At 40.1% G+C, this 17,983-nt stretch overlaps 1 protein-coding gene across 2 annotated transcripts in view; it reads right to left on the bottom strand.

Moving 5' to 3' along the window:
- Positions 1–4,318: 4,318 nt before the first annotated feature.
- LOC140229089 (uncharacterized) overlaps positions 4,319–17,983 on the bottom strand; it is a 68,362-nt gene continuing 54,697 nt past the window's right edge. For both annotated transcript variants that reach the window (XM_072309352.1, XM_072309353.1), the window contains 6 exons: positions 15,146–16,843; positions 13,881–14,060; positions 12,797–13,030; positions 12,066–12,130; positions 11,285–11,548; positions 4,319–5,423 (listed from right to left, as the gene is read on the bottom strand). In XM_072309352.1, coding sequence (XP_072165453.1) covers positions 5,364–5,423; positions 11,285–11,548; positions 12,066–12,130; positions 12,797–13,030; positions 13,881–14,060; positions 15,146–16,781 — 2,439 coding nt within the window. In that variant the 5' untranslated portion in view covers positions 16,782–16,843 and the 3' untranslated portion in view covers positions 4,319–5,363. The remainder of the gene's footprint in view (positions 5,424–11,284; positions 11,549–12,065; positions 12,131–12,796; positions 13,031–13,880; positions 14,061–15,145; positions 16,844–17,983) is intronic.

Here is a 17,983-nt window from a genome sequence, read left to right as displayed (position 1 = left end):
GTCAGAATAGCATACGTCAGAATACACATCTAGCTACTTTCCAATCAAGCTTTGTATTCAAAGCTTTAAAATGTTCCCTGAATTTTCCTCTTATTCCCTTCTGAGGTCGTTCAGTTTATCTTCACCTAGCCCTGACATTTTGTAGACATCATTCAAAGATAATCACATAAAGGATAGAATTTTTGTTTCCAGAGTTCTCAGATAGGCCTACATTGCTACTGTGCATTTTAAGAAACCATATGCAGTTGTAGTCTTCTGCAGGAACGAGGCAGAATTGTAAAAGACATTTCGTCCAACCACAGAAACACACCTTGGCATTTTCATCATAAAGTATAACTTGAAGTTACATTCATAAGACAATTCACTTATGCATGATCTGTATTTCTTAGTCTCTGACATGGTTACTTCAAACCCACCTAATCATGGCATGTACACTGTCAAATTTTAAAATGACAAATATAGATCAGATGGAGGAGGGTGAGGGTGAGTAATTAAAACTTCACTCCGAGTGTCCTCATACTAGTACTTATAATGGGGTAATGTTTGCCTCAAGCAATGAAGTGCAAGATCACACAACAATTTCGCTGCAGTTTGAACACCATCTTAACTACTTGTGAATTATAAACTTTCCACTTTATTGCTGCCATCCAACGATATCAAACTGGATTTCCATGCATAAATTATTGCAAAAGGCTACAAACAGAAGCAGTCAAGCAAAGGTAGTGAACTGGATTTTTCAGAAAGGAGAAAAAAGAGAAGAAAACAAAAAGTTGGTAGGTGATTATGAAACAAGTAGATATTTTGCCTCACCTCCCTGATATTACTGAACACATTTTCCCCAATTACCCACTAGGCACCAGAATTATAACTTCACACAGGGAGAAGTAGAAGCTATATTCTTTAACCCAGAGGTAATTTTCTTAAGTTCTGTCTTCACGCACAGAGACTGGTCAGAATGGCTGTTGTGCTCCCTGCTATACAAATCATCCTTAACCCTCTCACCACCATCATCTCAATGTGATTTTAACATTGTTAACAAGCAGGTTGCACCTGGTGGTGAAAGAGTTAAAAAGATGTCTGTGAAATGACTGGCAGAGCCCAGGGGTTGACAGTGAGTCTTGCCATGAAAGAAGTTTACAAGGCAGGTAATAACATGCAAGCTGAAAACATTTGATTATACTTTAGTCGAGTACTGTGTATGTCTCCTTGTGCATTGTGGGGTTTTGTGGGTTGTTTTTGTTTTGTTTTTTGGCTGTTGTTGGGTTGGGTGGTTTTTTTTTTTTTTTGCATACTTTTAAGCTAGTTCCAGTTTGCAATTTGAATACACATGAAACAAAAATCTAGCTCCAACATCTCCTATTCACTTCCTGTTCTAACACTCCCCATCAAGAATACTTCAAAAAATATTGCCCATATTTCATCTGCTTTCATTTCTTTTCCTTTCCTTCACACAGAGTCTAACTCTTATAAAATCCTGGTTGCTTTAAAAAGATATCATTATCCGCAACAACAACAACATGGGCAGATCTCCAAAAGTAGGCGAATAAAATAAGGATACAGATCAGGCTCATATATTTCACATGTTAATTTTTCTTTATAATCATTTGCAGTCTTTCAAAGTTCTCTCATCCCTTGTTGACATGTATCTTTAACATGCAAAGTATTGCACGTGGCGTGTGGATGAATGTCAAATGTCTAACCAATTTTACTTCTTGAGCCGTTGCAATGCAAGAGTTGTAAAGCCATGGGAACAGATACAATACATCGCTGTGAACACCCAATGCAGAAACTATTTGGAAACCAGATGGGGGAAAGCTAGACGTCATACACATGGTACTGAAATGGTCACTGTTGCTTGCTTTTAGTACATGAACATTTATCCCACTAACATACCACTCACTGATATGCACCATCCCGACATCCCGCTCATAGATTACACAGTACTCACACACATAATCAACTCCCAATTGCATTGTGGCATCATGTTGAATATTCTTTACTTGCACAAGGTGACTTACAGCTACATTGCAGGAAATAAAGTGGAATGAACAACAATGGACATTCAATCACTCATTGATTACAATATGCACTTATCATATCATCAGGCAAACAACAATATCGACACATATCTCTCTTCTTTTTTAAGTACAAACTCAGAAACACTCAAGAAAGACATAGTATAGTTTACTCTGACAATGACTGACATCACATGACGGTTAATGAGACAACAAGATCTGTCATCTTTTGCTTTTCCAAAAACTTGAGCCAGCCACGGAAGTTTGCATCCCTATAATAAAACTAGAGTCAGACTTTAAACTGAGTGAACACAAATACCCCAGATAAAAGATTCATATTATATACAAAACGGATGCTGAAAATGAGAACATTCTTTCATCAGTCAGCATGTCCACAAGCAAATCATATTCAACATGTGCTTCACATGTTGCCATGGAAATGAAAATCCAGTGTAGATTACATACAGCTTGGCTGTGTGCGTAATATGACAATATCATCCATCACCAACAAAATTAAAGAATACATTTTCTACAGCCCAGCTTCCTTTTTGAAAGCACCCTTTTCCTTTCAACTCAAGTTTGAAGTGCCAAGGCAAACATCAAGGCAGCAGCCATTGACTGCTTGTAAACATCATAACAGCCAAACAAACAGCAATTTACAAAACAGGAAGTCATCATCATCAACACGACGACGATAAGATTTGAATCCATGTCGACACAAAGTTATGACTCTGTTGCAAACTTCCTGAATAACCCTCAATGTATCTTGTGACAAGTGAATGAGACAAGCAAAAACAATAAAGAATCTCACTTTGGCTCTCTGTCTAAACTTACTACACGTACTTGTGTTTTCCTTCTGATACACTTGTAAGGAAACAAATCTCTTGCAATTTAACAAGAAACTTAGGATAACTCTATTCAACAAGTTGATGTGTGCAGAATTGGTTTCTCAGTCAGATTTAAGGTCTACACATCAGGAAGTGATGTAGAAATACTGTATGTTCTCACCAAAAGAAGAGCACAGGTGCATTATTTTGGCCCTTTTGACCAAGGGGGCTGACAAGCTTCCACAACAATGTCTTTCAGAGGAACTGGAAAATCCTTATACGTCAAAAAATTGCAATCTCTAGAAGGTTCTATCAGACTTACTACCTCATGGAGGTTCTCTTTGCTTTGCTAACAGGATTGTAGGATAACAACACATTCAAAATGGGTGATCTTCAGTTGCTATGAACAGCTTCCACTTCGAGACACTAGCTGTCATTTGAAAACAATGAGGTTCTGAATTTTCTTCAGAAGATTTACCTTTTCGTGGAAGACAAGGAAAAGTGTTTTTTTCCTTCAAGAGCACAATGCCAATACCAATCTCTCAATACAATAGCTAGTTATTTGCTCACATACGCTATGATTTGTAGAACTTATGTCATAACTTCATTTTCAGTGCTGTTTAGCTGTTTTTACAATCCATCAAAGTGAGGCATATGAAACATCAGAGAGGGAGAGAGTTTTGCCATGCTTACACATCAGGTGTGCTGCACAGAAATATTAAATAGATAAATAAATAAACAAATAAATATAACTGTACAGATTTAGTGTGTGCAATGTGACTTCTAAAACATGCCAATCTGGCACAGCTATTATTGGATGACTGGCAACGTGTAAAGTATCTCAGAAATACAAAACATCTTACTGAGGCTGTTCTTCTTACAGCCACTCTACCCCTTGCCTCCTACCAAGTCGTGGCCAACTGTGAAAGGCCTACACTGCCCACACTTCGTGTGAATCAAGAAAAATTTGAGCGAGCGAAGAAAACGATTAAAAAGAGTAACAGAAAGGAAGGCCATGTATTCTTAACACACCACTGCAGCATTCAGTCAAAACGATACTAAGAGTCTGTTTATGACACATTGTAGTCGCAGAACAGTTCAAAAAGTATAAAAACAATATGAAATACAGCACCATGCAGATGCGATGATAAGATAGCACTTCAACTGCCGAGAAGAGGCGTAAAAAATGCACTTGTAAATATTACAGAAAGAAGAGGGTTGGGGAAGGAGGGGAGAGGGTGGGATGGGGGGAGAAGTGAAACAAGTTGAACTGAGTTGTCAAACTGTGGAATAAGGAAACACAGAGAAGGCCAAAAAAGAAGAAACCACATCAGTATCTTCCTTCATATAAACAGTTCTACTGCTCTTCATGAAGAGTCCTACATTTCTGTTTGATAAATCCCGATACGGTGAATCGAACTACGTTGTATTAGCGGGCACCTCCGGTTCTGGTATAGAACGGGTTTATAGCCCCCATTAAAACATACAACATTCTTGCAGATACATTCTTTCCGTAGGATACACCGGGAGAACAGAAAAGATACCATAAGATTCCCAAACTGCATGAAATTTCTGTGTGAGCAAATATAACAAACAGCTAAAGGATTAATTAAGTGTGAATGGGATAAGTAACCTACTGCATGTTCAAGTAACTAAACCGCTAATAACTGTTGCTTTTCACAGGTTATGAAGTGCGCCAAGCCTCCAATGCAGATCCTTTGACTTTTAACTTCTACTTTCTTACTTTCATGTACAGGTGTCATAATTTAGAAAATAAAATAGACACTGACCAAGGTATACAGGATCACCAACAATGCTAACAAAACATATATATTATCTTTTACTAACTTGTGCGTGAGTACTTTGGGTGGAACTTGTGACACTTTCATCATACAGTTCAATAGAATTCAACACAATGCTCTCTTGGAATGAATTCTGATCATTATTACCCACGATTACTGCATCTTTACATGTATGCACGTACAATATAAAGGTGGAAGGATTTCTTTTTATGGCAGATACACAAGCTTTACTTACAGCATGTGAAAAGCTTTAAAATAGTGATTATAACATGCAATGTGGAAAATAAAACCCAAACTGTAGTCATCTCTAGTAAATGGTTCACTAAAGAGGTTATGGACAAATATCTTTAAAATCTTTGTAGCAGGTACGATAGCTTTAAAGCTGATCTAGAGTTTTTGATTGCCATCATTTGGACATTTACAGGGGAGCCATTTCCCATCAGGGGGTGGATACACACGAAGTCCGTCGCACTGTCCACAGTCTGGCTCCGTTGCCAGGCAACCACAGGCTGCACATCGCTTGACATCTTGAGGTGAATTTTACTGGTGGCAGTGGTATCTATGATGATGATGATGATGATGATGATGACGATGGTGATGGTGATGGTGCTGGTAAAAATGATGTGCAAAGGGCGTGTCACTGTTAGACTCCTGTCTCCTTGACAACCAATCTCTTGGTCTCCCTGGATGACTCCACGGTGTCGTTTCTTCTAACCCCCTCAGTCTATCTCTGATTCTTCATGCAGGGAATCTGAGTCTTCACTGGTCACCACTGAACCCTGTAATAAATTTAATAAAAATAAAAGGGAAAAATAGAAAGAACGAAAATAGTGAACATTGCTTTAACAAACATGATCTCTGCACACATCATTGTAATATTATGCATTGATGTTACTACAAAGGTTGCACAAAGTCTACATTTCTCACAGTCTCTCCCTTGTATGTCTCACTAATTTCATACAACAGTGTAGTTGTTTGTTGTTTTCCAGATGATAGACTGAAGAATATGTGTACCAGACAAGCACTTCAAATATGTGTAATCAAGCAACTAAGGTCAAACTTCTGACCTCAAAAAACAAAAGTCTTAATCGGGAAACTTCTCCCCACTGTCCACTGCTCTATGACAAAGAAAACATTCAGCTTTATAACTGCTCATGCAGAAATTCAGCATGACAACTAATGAGGTCAGCTTTGATTCGACAAACAAACTCCTTGTTTTTACTGATATCATTATCTTTTTACATTTAATTAAGACTGAGGGTATTTTCCAGTCAACACAAACCGTGAGCAACTAGTTCCAAATGCACTCTAGTTTGGGCCAAAAATATGAATGCATCAACAGTCACATTGTCTTTGGTGCATTAGGGTATGAGGTATAACTTCCTCACATGAATGCAATATTGGCGATATCAATCAACCAGTCACTCCAGTGGTGTGTCTACCCACAAGCTTTCTTATTCAATTTCAATATGACCAGGTTCCATATGAAACACCCACTACTAAAGCCTCCCTCCCCCATGCATCCAAATGCAGTCAAAACCTGTTTAGGTGGTCACCTGTCTATTTGTGGCCACTGCAAACTCCCCCATAGAGAATTTACAGATCTTACACATAGCAGGACCTAATATTGTTTAGTTATGTAACATTTCACTGAGTGCTGCAACCACTAACTCCTGTGTGACCACTGTCTCTCACTGTAGTAATTGGTTCATTCTTTCACATATTGGTCCGTCTCGACGACCAAATTAGTAACTGGGAGTAAAATATACTAAAGACTTTATAAGTTTGCTTCTGAGAAACAACAAGCAGAAAGCCCCGATAACCTCTTAAATTAATAAAGTGCACATGCCTATGACATGTATTGTACACTCTTGTGATCCCCAACATTTCCATAATGGCCACCTGTCTACAAGGGCCATCTTTCATGTCTCCCTCAAATGGTTGTTGTGCATGGGGTTCATCTTAAACCGTCCATTGCTAGTAATGGCCACAAAACAAACTATATAGAAAAGCACTCTGAGAGCGCAGACCTCCGTGAAGAAGCTGATTTCTGCCCATAGATGCATGCTGAAAAATCACCCAGTTTCCCAAAATAAAAGCCTTTTTCATGCTGTACGGAAGACTTATCCAGCTGACTACATCCTAGAAAATATTATTACCATATAATCTATATATAATATGTATAAAAAACAGAAAATGTCAATCCTGTATACTTAACACGACCGTAGATAGAAACTATACATATAAAATATAAGATAAGTATTGCAACACTACAAATCTAATATGCATATAAGTATGCATGACAGTATTTGATTTCTAAGATTATTTGATTACAATGATGGTAAAACATGTCTGTCAACTGCTGGAAAAGTTTCGAAACCTGTAATTAAAAAAAAGGAAGAAAAAGAGGAAGAAGAAGAAATAACAGTGGTGATATTACAAGCAAATCAAAGGAACACAAGAAGCAAATTAGTGAACTCTATGCATGATCAAAGGTAGAAATATCTGTGAACACAAACACACATGCTGTAAGTCAAATCATCCTTCTGTAAATATTGAAGTTTAAAATAGAATTAGCAACTGTGATGTTTTCTACTTTTGACAATGATAGTGATATTGTATTGCTGTATATCTTTTGTATGTCTACCATGTCTATGTATCCATGTTATACGTGTGCTTTGTATATGTACATGTATAATGTGTCGATGTAACCGGGAATGCATGCAAACAAAACAAATTTCCAGAAACGGACAATAAAATTGAATTGAATTGAATTGAACTGAATGAAATTGATACCATTTTCAAAATTTACTATTGTTAATACTGAAAAAATTTCATTCCATTATTTTGTGTGAATAAAAGAAAAAATCCTGCTTAGATGCGTATGATTTTCAAAAAAGAAACTACTTAACTCAAACTGCAAACTGCAATTATAGTATCTCACCACACAACAAATTCATGTGTAATTCTGACAGTCCTACCATTATCACTCTTCTTTCATATGAACTTTGAAATGGCAATAGCATCCACAAGCTACTGCGTAAAAAAAAAAATTCTTGACATAAATGTGCATCTATTAGAGGGCCGAGAACGTAGGCCATGTCAAGTGTTCTCAATGCAAGTGTAAAGCCAATGTATGTATACAGTCTCATCATAAATTCCGGATTGCGCGATTCAAGGATAATGCCCATCCACAATGTATTCCACCACCCCCCCCCCCCTCCCCCCCCCCCCACACACACACACACACACACATGCAAATGTGGGGAATGATCTGACAGCCAACTGGACAAGCACACCAGGTAAAACGCCACCCTCTCTCAGCTCTGAAAAATATATATATATATATCTTACTTATTACCGACAAAGCTTGTTCATATCTTCAGTCACAGAAAATCTCAAGTGCATCTTGGATTGTTGGTTCTCTTGTAGGAGTGTATTTTACATGACCCCTTTTCAAGAATAGGATAAGTCAGGAGTAAGCTATCTAAGGTATAAACATAGAAAGGTGATATAACATTTTACTCCTCGTAGAGTGTGTTTTAAAAGACCTTTATCAAGAACAGATAATTCAGGAGTAAATCTTGCAAGGCTTCAGATTTTAAGTGTGATACAGCATTCAATTGAAAAACTGTTTCCTGAAATTTGACCTTTTCAGCAATCTCGGACAACTGAGTAAATTCTGAGGTGTCAAAACTCCTCTCATGTAGAACAAGTATACATCCAGCAACAAGGAGACAACAGGCATTACTACCTACAATCTACAAGCTACAACCTGCAAGCTACAACCTTCACCTTGTCACATGCAGATGTGCGTAAGTATATTACAGTCCAGCAGATCGAAATGATATCATCCAACAGTGATAAAAAGCACTGTCTTCCTAAAATCAAAGATGACTACTGACAGGGTGACTGGGATATTGAAATGGGTGAACTGGTAAAATATACGAAGAAAAAACCCACACCTTTCACTACATGTAGTCTGGCCCTCATATAGACAATATAAATAGAATTAAAATGGCTGATACTAGATAAAAGTATCAGTTTTTAGTGTCAGAAATGTATAAAATGTGCTTGTATCAAAAAGTGACAGAGAGAGAGTATATGTCAAACTACAGCAGTCGTTTAATGATAACACTGGGCTCCGTGTCACAGAAAGTTGCTATGACAGCGACTCTTGCTGCATAGGCAGGTGTCATGGTAACGACATGAATCCCGCTTCCTGATTGGCTGTTACTATGGGGAGTTGCCATTCCAGCAAGAATTGCTATCCCAACATCTTTTCGTGAAATGAGACCCAAGTGTATGGATGTACTCAAAAGATCAGTCGTGCAGTATGGTTAATAAAAAGCATGATACTGAGCACCAGAAAGCATTAGTATATTATGCAATGACTTTCCCCACACTCCCTACTGGTCGGTGCATGTCGGAGCCAAAAATAATGCCATACCAAGCGATACACCACTCTCTTTCACAGGTCCGTTTCTTTGTAATCCTCCTCTAACTCAATATCCCCCTGTGGATTCAAATGTAAAGTAACAAACACAATCATCACAAAAGTTCGATCAAACCTTGCTAATGTTATAAAAAAACTAAGATGACATGAAACTCCTGTCCTCTCCGTTGCAAGCGCTGTTTTTTTTTTTTTTCACCTGATTTGCAGGGGGGAAAAGGGAAACTATTCATTACGTTTCTGCACAACACGCACACAAAGCTATATGTTGCTCTTCCTTTCAAACTGATCACACTACACAATGTCAAACACAGCGTTATAGTCATAAACTTAAAGAAGCACAAAGTTCCTGCAAGGGATGGCTGCTTTCACACTAAACACAAAATACTTCGCATGCCTTATATGTAGCAGTGGTTTTTATGTTTTTCACAAAGAAGGTGAGTCAACTGATGCTCATTGAATGAAAAAAATGCAAAGAAAAACAAAGCACAAAACAAAAAGTGCCCATTTGCTAGGTCATTTGTGTACCATCTGAGCTTGTTAACATTACATATTCTCCACGTGTGTTTGCGATAATTCCTTGTTCCTTTCTTCTTTTTTGTGTTGATGGAAAACTCTCTTTCATTTGCTTTAAAATTTTGCAATGGCGATGAGCTGAAATGTCATTGTTACATGTCAGTCATACATGGAGTAGTGAAACCTAAAACCATGCTCTAATGCGCTGTCCAAATGTGGGCAACGTATTTACTTCCTACTTCCAAAGACACAATCCTCCCCTCTGACTTTCATTTGGACTGTAAGCCATACATCCTAAAATTTTAAAAATATCAATATTCCATGGATTTCTCTGGAAAATCTTTAGTCCTTGTCATTTCACCCTTGCTAGAAGTATACGTCACATATCCTAGGTTATTATATCTAATGCTGAATGTCAATAATCCACCCTTTATCCCAAAACGAGTTGATTTCTGAAACTTTTGAAACTTTGGTTGCTAGAATTTTAGAGAGACGGCATGACATGCAGGCATGTTTCCATGGGCATGCGAGAAATTCAACTCAACTTGAAACTTGGTACAAAGTCCTGATCACGGCCAATACTGGCTTTAATAGGCAGTTTCATTTCCTCTATTGAAGAGAGCGTCCTGTGTGAGAAAACATCCTGTGTGTGTGTGTGCCCAGCGTTCACCATGCAAATTCATTTGTTCCTAATGAAAATCATTCTCACTAGCTCAACAACAGATCATCTTTCTAAAACAGAATAGTTCCAGCAAAGATGAACGTTTATCAGGTGACCACAAAAACTTAAAAAGATAAAGAGAGGAAACAATGCATCCATTCACTCTATAAACTTTTCTTTTTTTTTTCACAGATGATGTATCTCGGTTCTTCCTGGTTTGGGAGAAACACTCTAACAAAGCTAATAGACTGTTGGGATGATGAACATAAATGCCACATGAAAACTATACAAAACTGGTGCCAGCCACACATTTAATTCCAACCACACAAACAACACAATGCACTTAGAATGTACTCCAAGTATGAAGAGCTCACTGTGAAAGGAGTGGAGAAGCAGTGATACAAGAACTTGTACACACTCCTGTAATCATAAACATTTTAACGTCAACTATTATCTCAGGAAAACTGGTGCACAGAATTCAAATCTTTGATGGCAGTTTAGGAAGTTTTGGTAGCTCTGTTTCACCACACATAGTTTTTGACAGCCAACTAAACAAAGGAATTTGTATGCATTGCATAACAAGTCAGTATGAAAAGATAAAAATTCAGACAGTTTTGCTCCAAATCAAACAAAAATCCTCAATGGAACTCCTCTGGGGTCATTTGAAGGTGGGGCATCCTGATATATCCTGCTTCTGCCTCCTCTTAATATTTGCTGTATATATATAAGGGGAAAAAAATGTTAAATAGATTTCTGAAAAATTGCATTTATTGTCAAAAATGACAGAAATGTATGTAATTTACATATTAAACATCAGCAAATATCCTATGCCTCGCCATGTAAAAGATATTTGCATTGGAGCCTGCCAGATCATATTCTAGCACAATCCTGATGAATTTCCACTCCAAATCTGAGCTCTTCATACTGGCAAAAATGGCTGCTAGTAATGGGACAACACGACTCGACTATAAGTTGTCATGGATGAACAGTAAAGATCATATGGAACCTACATAGCCCCCCTGACTGTCCAGCCAGACGGCGAAGCGGTCACCGATGAAGCGGATGCTGTTGTCCTTGATCCCGTTGGCCCGCTTCCCCATGGACTGAGCGGCCTTGACCGCCACCTTGGTGAACTTGAACACGATGGCCAGCTGCTGCCAGCCAACGTCCTGCCCGACGATGGACTGCATGGCTTCACAGAAAACCTGGTAGGTGTCGTTGACGATCACGCCCATCACCGTCGGTGCCGGGAACACGGCCATGCTGCGACGTCTCTGGATTTTGGCAAGACAAAATATGGTTTGCGGAATCAATCAAATAGGACAATAAACCATTCACAAAAGTGGGTTTTTTTTTGTCTCATTGTGCACCTCCAATGTAAGTTTCATTCACAATCAAGCTGAAAATCACTACTAAATAGCCTCTCAAATGCTCCATGCTTCCTAAGTACTTACTAAATATCCTCATCTCCTGACTACTTCATTTAGATACAATCAAAGGCATTAAAAAAAAATGTTTGAATTTCAGTATTTTGTTGAACTGCATCTGAAGTGCTGAATTGAACAGCAGGAGTAATCTCTAAAGCCTTACTTCCTATTTATCCTATGGAATTAGAATGTAGCTTTATCGCATGCCACTTTTCCCTCCTGTACGTGCTTTATGCATTTGATATGCTTGAGGCAACACATTCAAATTTTTTGGCAAATGAAATTTCTTGTCTTCTTTTTTTATAGGTTCTCTTGTCAGCCACTAGAAGAGGTACATTGCTCTTATACTTCTGACACAACTCACCATCTGAATACCATCGACATCTGTTCGAATTCTTTCCCCTATATCATTGTACTCCGTCTGGTAATCTACAAGGAAGCCAAACAAGAAGAAGACGTTGACAATGTAAAAAGTTTCCACATGCTGGATGATGCACAATGCACGCTGGATACTGGACAAAGAATGATCACGATAGCCCACTTGAGTCTTTGGATCAGGTGAGCTAAAAAAGGAATTGATATTTGCAGCACTGGTCACCGCACTTCAAATGTAGCTTAAAACTTTGTGTGAATTTGCAGTCATTTCTGTCACGGAGACAGTAGTATCATTACACACTCTGTATTCTTTACTTTGTTAGATGAAAATCTCTTCTAGATGATGGGTATGGCAATGATGTAGAATTTCGTGAATGTTTTTGAACTAGCTCTACACATTGGACGATTAATCTTTGTAGCATGTGCAAGTGGACAAATTAGAGCAATATGTCTACAGGTATTCTCTATCACTCGACTTTAAAATATTTATCATATTATTCAAAAAATTTATGATCATAGAACCTCTCTCAAAGCTCTCAAAGTACAATGTACAATTTGCAGTTGAACAAATGCATGGTACCCACCAAGCAACCTTAGAAACTTTTAATATGTTTTGTATAGTCCTGTTAGCCTGTATACATCCTGTGTGTCTGCAATGTACAAAAGTAACTGTCTAGTGGTTCAACATCCCTGGACATCCCACCCAATTGTAATACAGACCTCTTGTGGTGGACCCTGATGCCCCAGCAACTGCTGCCGAACAGCTCGGCGTGGGTTCTGCACAAATCGGAAGTTGTGGCGCCCTCTGTTGACCTCCAACCGCTCCCCCTGCCTCGGCAAAGTTGTAGTCGGCCAGGGCCTGGTCACCGATGAGGGCCAGTCGGTCGGCTATGCGCTTGAAAAACTGCTCCTGGTCAGCCTGGTTGCGCTGGTCAAACGGAATGTCGCTGCCGTCTGCATGCATCACATGATAATCATGAAATGTTGTTGTCATCCGTCTTGCCTTTAATGTTGATGAAAACTGGCACAAATGCACTCAGAGCTCAGTTCAGCTCATACTTGATTTAACCCTAATGCAATATCATTCAGCACTTATCCTCAAACTGAACTAGATATACACTTCCCAACAACAGAAAGCAATTGGTTAGGTGAACTAATCACATTCCCTGGTCTCCAGGCCGCTTCTGCTGCCAATCAGCGAAGTTGATATGTCTGGAAAGAGTGTCTCTCTCCTTCTGGACAAATACAACATATAAACCTGTCCACAGGTTTGGCAACAGATCTCCCTGCACCTACATGAATCTTGCACTAAATCTTAACATTAATTGAATATGACAGCAGTCACATGCTCAGCAAGTTGCAAGTGAATCCAAACAGTCAGAGATGTTGATCACATTTGAATGGTCAAAAAATTTGGAGGCTCGGATAGAATCAATAGAAATGGCAGAGTGATGAGATAGAAAAAACGTACAGTCTGACCTCTCTTACATGGACATGTCGGGACCGGCACTCATCCAGATAAGGGATTTGGCTGGATGTGGGAGACTCAATATCTAATACATGCAACTGCCTACCCAAATGATAACTACATGTGCATGAATAAGTTTTGCGTGAACATGTCATGTCCTCACCAACTGGTCTGCGTTCAGAATTCTCTGATAATTTGCTCAATGAACGATCGGCTGTACCATAACGCGGATTTACTGAAAAGCTTTCTGTCCATGTTCTTGTGGTGATTTGGGGGTAGGGAATGCCTGAATGCATGTTATCTAGATAAGAATGTGATGTGAACATAGGGACATACCACCACTCTCTGTCCACGAGTCTGTTGCCCCACCACCGGCTGCTCCCTCGTGGCCGTTAGGTCCGCAGTCCCTGACCACGTCATCGGCCAGCAGGGCGGCCGGGAGTGGAAGGACAGGGGCTGATGTGTCTACGTCTCGTCTCACGTGGCCAGGGGTCGTGTCTTCCAGTCGAATCACATCTACGAATGAAAAATGCATTAGACAAGCACTGTTGGCTTACGATCAAGAACACTGTGTCCAGAGTATGACCACCTTGTAAGAAAGCAATGGTTTTGGTCTAAATCAAATCAAATTCTGATACGTCTCATCTGTGCATTATAAAACGTAATAGATCAGTAACAGAAGCACTTATTTCTGAATTCAATCAACATCACTACAGCCTTATAATAATAAAAACTGACAGTTTTCACCAACAATCAAGAAAAAAAAATATAACCTGGCAGTACCAATGACATTAATACTTTGCATTTTTCACAGCATACAAGTATTCATTGGCAAATGTTTAATCATTATATCACCCCTAATTATGACAAATGGCAGATTGATATTATATGAGTAACATCACACAGTTCAGGCAATATTTCATTACTGCTAATGTTTACTGCAAGTTTAGAGAGTGATACCTTGCTACACTCCACAAAGTGTTATTTCTGTAATATATACACATGCTTGAAGGCACAGTAAGGGGGGGGGGGAGAAGTGAGTATATTTTTTCCCTAATCTCTCTCTTAATGGGATGGTACAGTTTCAGTTGAGATGGGCTTGAGGTTTTCAAGATTTTTTTTATGATGATTTTTTTTTTTAGATGATGAGAAACCTCTTATAAAATTTGAAAGAGCATGAAGTATTCTGAGAGGAATTCAAAGTTTGTTTGATGAAAATTGGTTTTGAAGTGGTTGAGATATCCAAAACAATGCAATCCTAATAAAAAGTGGGACCTACTTTTTATTAGGATCGCTTTGTGTTACTTTGTTTTTGGATATCTCAGCCAATTCAGAACTGATTTTCATCAATTAAAGTTTGAATTCCTTTTATAATTTTATGCTTTTCAACATTTCACAAAGTGGTTTCTAAGTATCTCGCAAAAAGTTATAAGCTGAATTCTCACCTCAAGCAATACTATACCATCCCTTTAACATCTTCCATTCAGCACCAGGATGGAGGGGACAGAAGAATCTGGGGCTTGAAAATTTGAATACAACCCAGGGAACATCTAAAGTTATCAATCTCAGTGAGATAATGCAAAATGGAAGGCAAGCATTACCATTAAGTCCCCTCTGAGCTCTTTCTGCTCTGGTCCTCCTGAAGGCTAGAGTGCGGGGTCTCTCAGGTCTCTGCTCAGAACCCTCAGATGATGCAAATGAGGCGAAGGAGTCATTGGACATGGCCGGTCCAAGGGGCGGGTGCCGCGCCTGTGTGTTATCCAGGAGTTGTGAATCGCTGGCATTTCCTGAGGTTTCTCGCGTGGCACCCCGCCTCATCTCAACGATGAGTTTCCGCCGCTCCGCATCATTCAGGGATCTTGTGTGGTCGGGGCGGGTGGAGAAGTACTCAAAGTCCATGGAAGCTGTATCGGAGGGAGTCGTTGCACATGCTCCGCTCTCGTCTGTCGGAGTAGATGCACTTTTCCGCGACTTGCGCTTGAACTGGAAGCTTGGCCACCTTTTAGTTTTGACTTCTTTGCTTCCTTGTGCCTCTAGGGTTATTGTGGCATCACCTGCCTTTGACTTGGAATGTTCCTTGTCGCGGTGTTTGTCGCGCGAGGAACGACGGAAGGTCTGCTTGAGTCTGGCAGTGAATCCAGTCTTTTTCATTTCACAGTGCACCTCACTACGCGCTTCGTTCCTAGCATGGCGCACTTCTCTTTCCATCTGCTCCCTTTGCAACTCTTTCTCCCTTTCCTTCTTTTCTCTTTCTTCTTTTAACCTCTTCTCGAGTTTTTCCTTTTCTTCCTTCTCCTTCTTTTGTCTTTCCTTCTCCTTCTCCTTTTCTTCTTTCATCTCTTCTAGTCTTTGGGAGGCACTGGGAGTCCTTTCAATCTTTCGCGTCGTACTGGGTGACCTGATTATCTGTTTCGCTTTATCAAGGAAACTTCGCTTTCGCTTCGGCTCCTTCTTACTGTCACGTTTGTAGCCATCGCGGGTAAGGGTTGCTGTTCCATTTTCCCGATCCCGCAATTTCAACGTGTCTGTGTCATCTCTTTTGACTTGCATTCTCAGTGTGGACGGCGCCGACCGTGATCGCGGAGACGTTTCATCCGACGACGACAGCTCATCATCAGCACTCTGCTCCATGGTGGAGCTGTCCTCCATAATGGGGCACTTCATAGCTTCATGAAAACTTTTCTGCGTACCCTTCTCGCGTGAGAACACAGTCCTGTCAACATCTGATGTTGTCTCTGCCGCTGATTCAGGCTGTACTTGCCCCTCACTTACATAGGAGTCTGTGCTAATTGTTGAACAAACGGATATCGTGTTGTTCCTCGCTGATCTCCTCTTTTGCTTCTTCTCTTGCACAAAGTACTCCCTCGTGAGGACCGCATCGTTCAGGCTCTTACTTCGCCTTTTCAAATAAATTTCCAATACTTTGGCAGTGTCTGCTTTCATTGCAGGAACGCCCTTTCTCCTGCTATTCCAAGGCCCTTTCAGGCTACCATTTTGCCGCTGTGGCTTGTGGGTCTCCTTCGCTTTTAGGGTTCCATTTTGGGATTCCGGGGGAGTCTCTGGAACGTTGAAACGCGCCATCCTCGGAAAAGTGCCCCCTCTCTTTTTCTCGCTGGTGTCCTCGTAAATGATTTCGTCATCAATCGGAGTTGTTGCAAAGGTGGCGAGAGGCGCCTTCTGATTAAAGTTGTGCGTTTCCATGGCGACCTCCTTCCTGGGCGAGTCGTCCCGAGTCATCTGGCAGCCCTTCCTCGAAGATCGTTTCAGACTCCGCCGCACCTTGTTGATCTTAGCAAGGGCTGAGATGGTAAGAAAAAGAGAACACACAGGAACCTTTAATAATGCCAAGAAATAAACAGAATGACTGAATTACACTGTATACTAGCAATGATCATGATTTATTTTCTCATTGAAGAAACCTGTTAGTCACATCCACAGCCTGAATATTTGAGGACAGAATGGTAAAAAGACAAAAAATATGGCATCACTATGAAACAATTTTGGGTTTGCACAGAGGGCCCTACATTCCAAGATGAAATCATAAAAAAAAAGATTACCCACCTTACTGCATTCAGAAGCATCAGCTTAATACCAGTAGCACATGAATTAACCCCTTCTTTGCAATACATGATAATTCCTCATGGAGTTTATAAGTCATGGAAATTTTGACCCAGCACACAATGGGTTAAAATGCTGAGCAATTCTGAACAATTCCCGTCAAAATCAAGGAGGGAGAAATAGAGATTGTAGAATGCTTCGCTCGAATCGTCAGACAGCTGGTCATCGGCTCTGGCAGTGAGTCTGATCAGACGCAGAAGCATAACATGACTTCATGCTGACATCCACACCATGTTAGTATCACAGCCACTGACATAATACCCCTACAGTCCTCTCATGGGGGAGGCAAAACAGCCCAAAGGGTCCTAACACACACACACACACACACACATACATGCACATACATACACATTCATTTGCATAGATGCTGGGCACACTTGTTTGGAATCACACACACACACACACACACACACACATGTACACAAACATACAGGAGGGTGTACTGGGACATGTCGTAAATCATATTTCTGCATTCTCAACAAGGCGCCCACTCAGCAGCCTTTCTTTCGCAGACCTCCTGGATTTAAACTCCTTCCACTTTCTTGGGCCATCATGGAGTGCCTACTGGTTTCACAAATAGACTTGCCTGAATTGTCACTCTAAGAGCATGTGGCACCCTGCAGAGTTTTCGATTAGCATCAGAAAACACCTGCCCTCTACAAGTCAGAGGATATCTATTCGTGCTTCGCACAAAGCATCGGTGAATCAACGTCCTGAACGCAAAGGCATTGCCGCTACCTATTATGCATCTCAACATCTGGAAAGCCACAAACAATGTCTGCACTCCAGACTACGGAGGAATAGGTTTACTCTGTGGTGTG

This window comes from Diadema setosum, chromosome 5, assembly GCF_964275005.1.
Source record: "Diadema setosum chromosome 5, eeDiaSeto1, whole genome shotgun sequence".
Lineage (NCBI taxonomy): Eukaryota > Metazoa > Echinodermata > Echinoidea > Diadematoida > Diadematidae > Diadema > Diadema setosum.
This window is presented reverse-complemented; position numbering and strand designations above follow the sequence as displayed.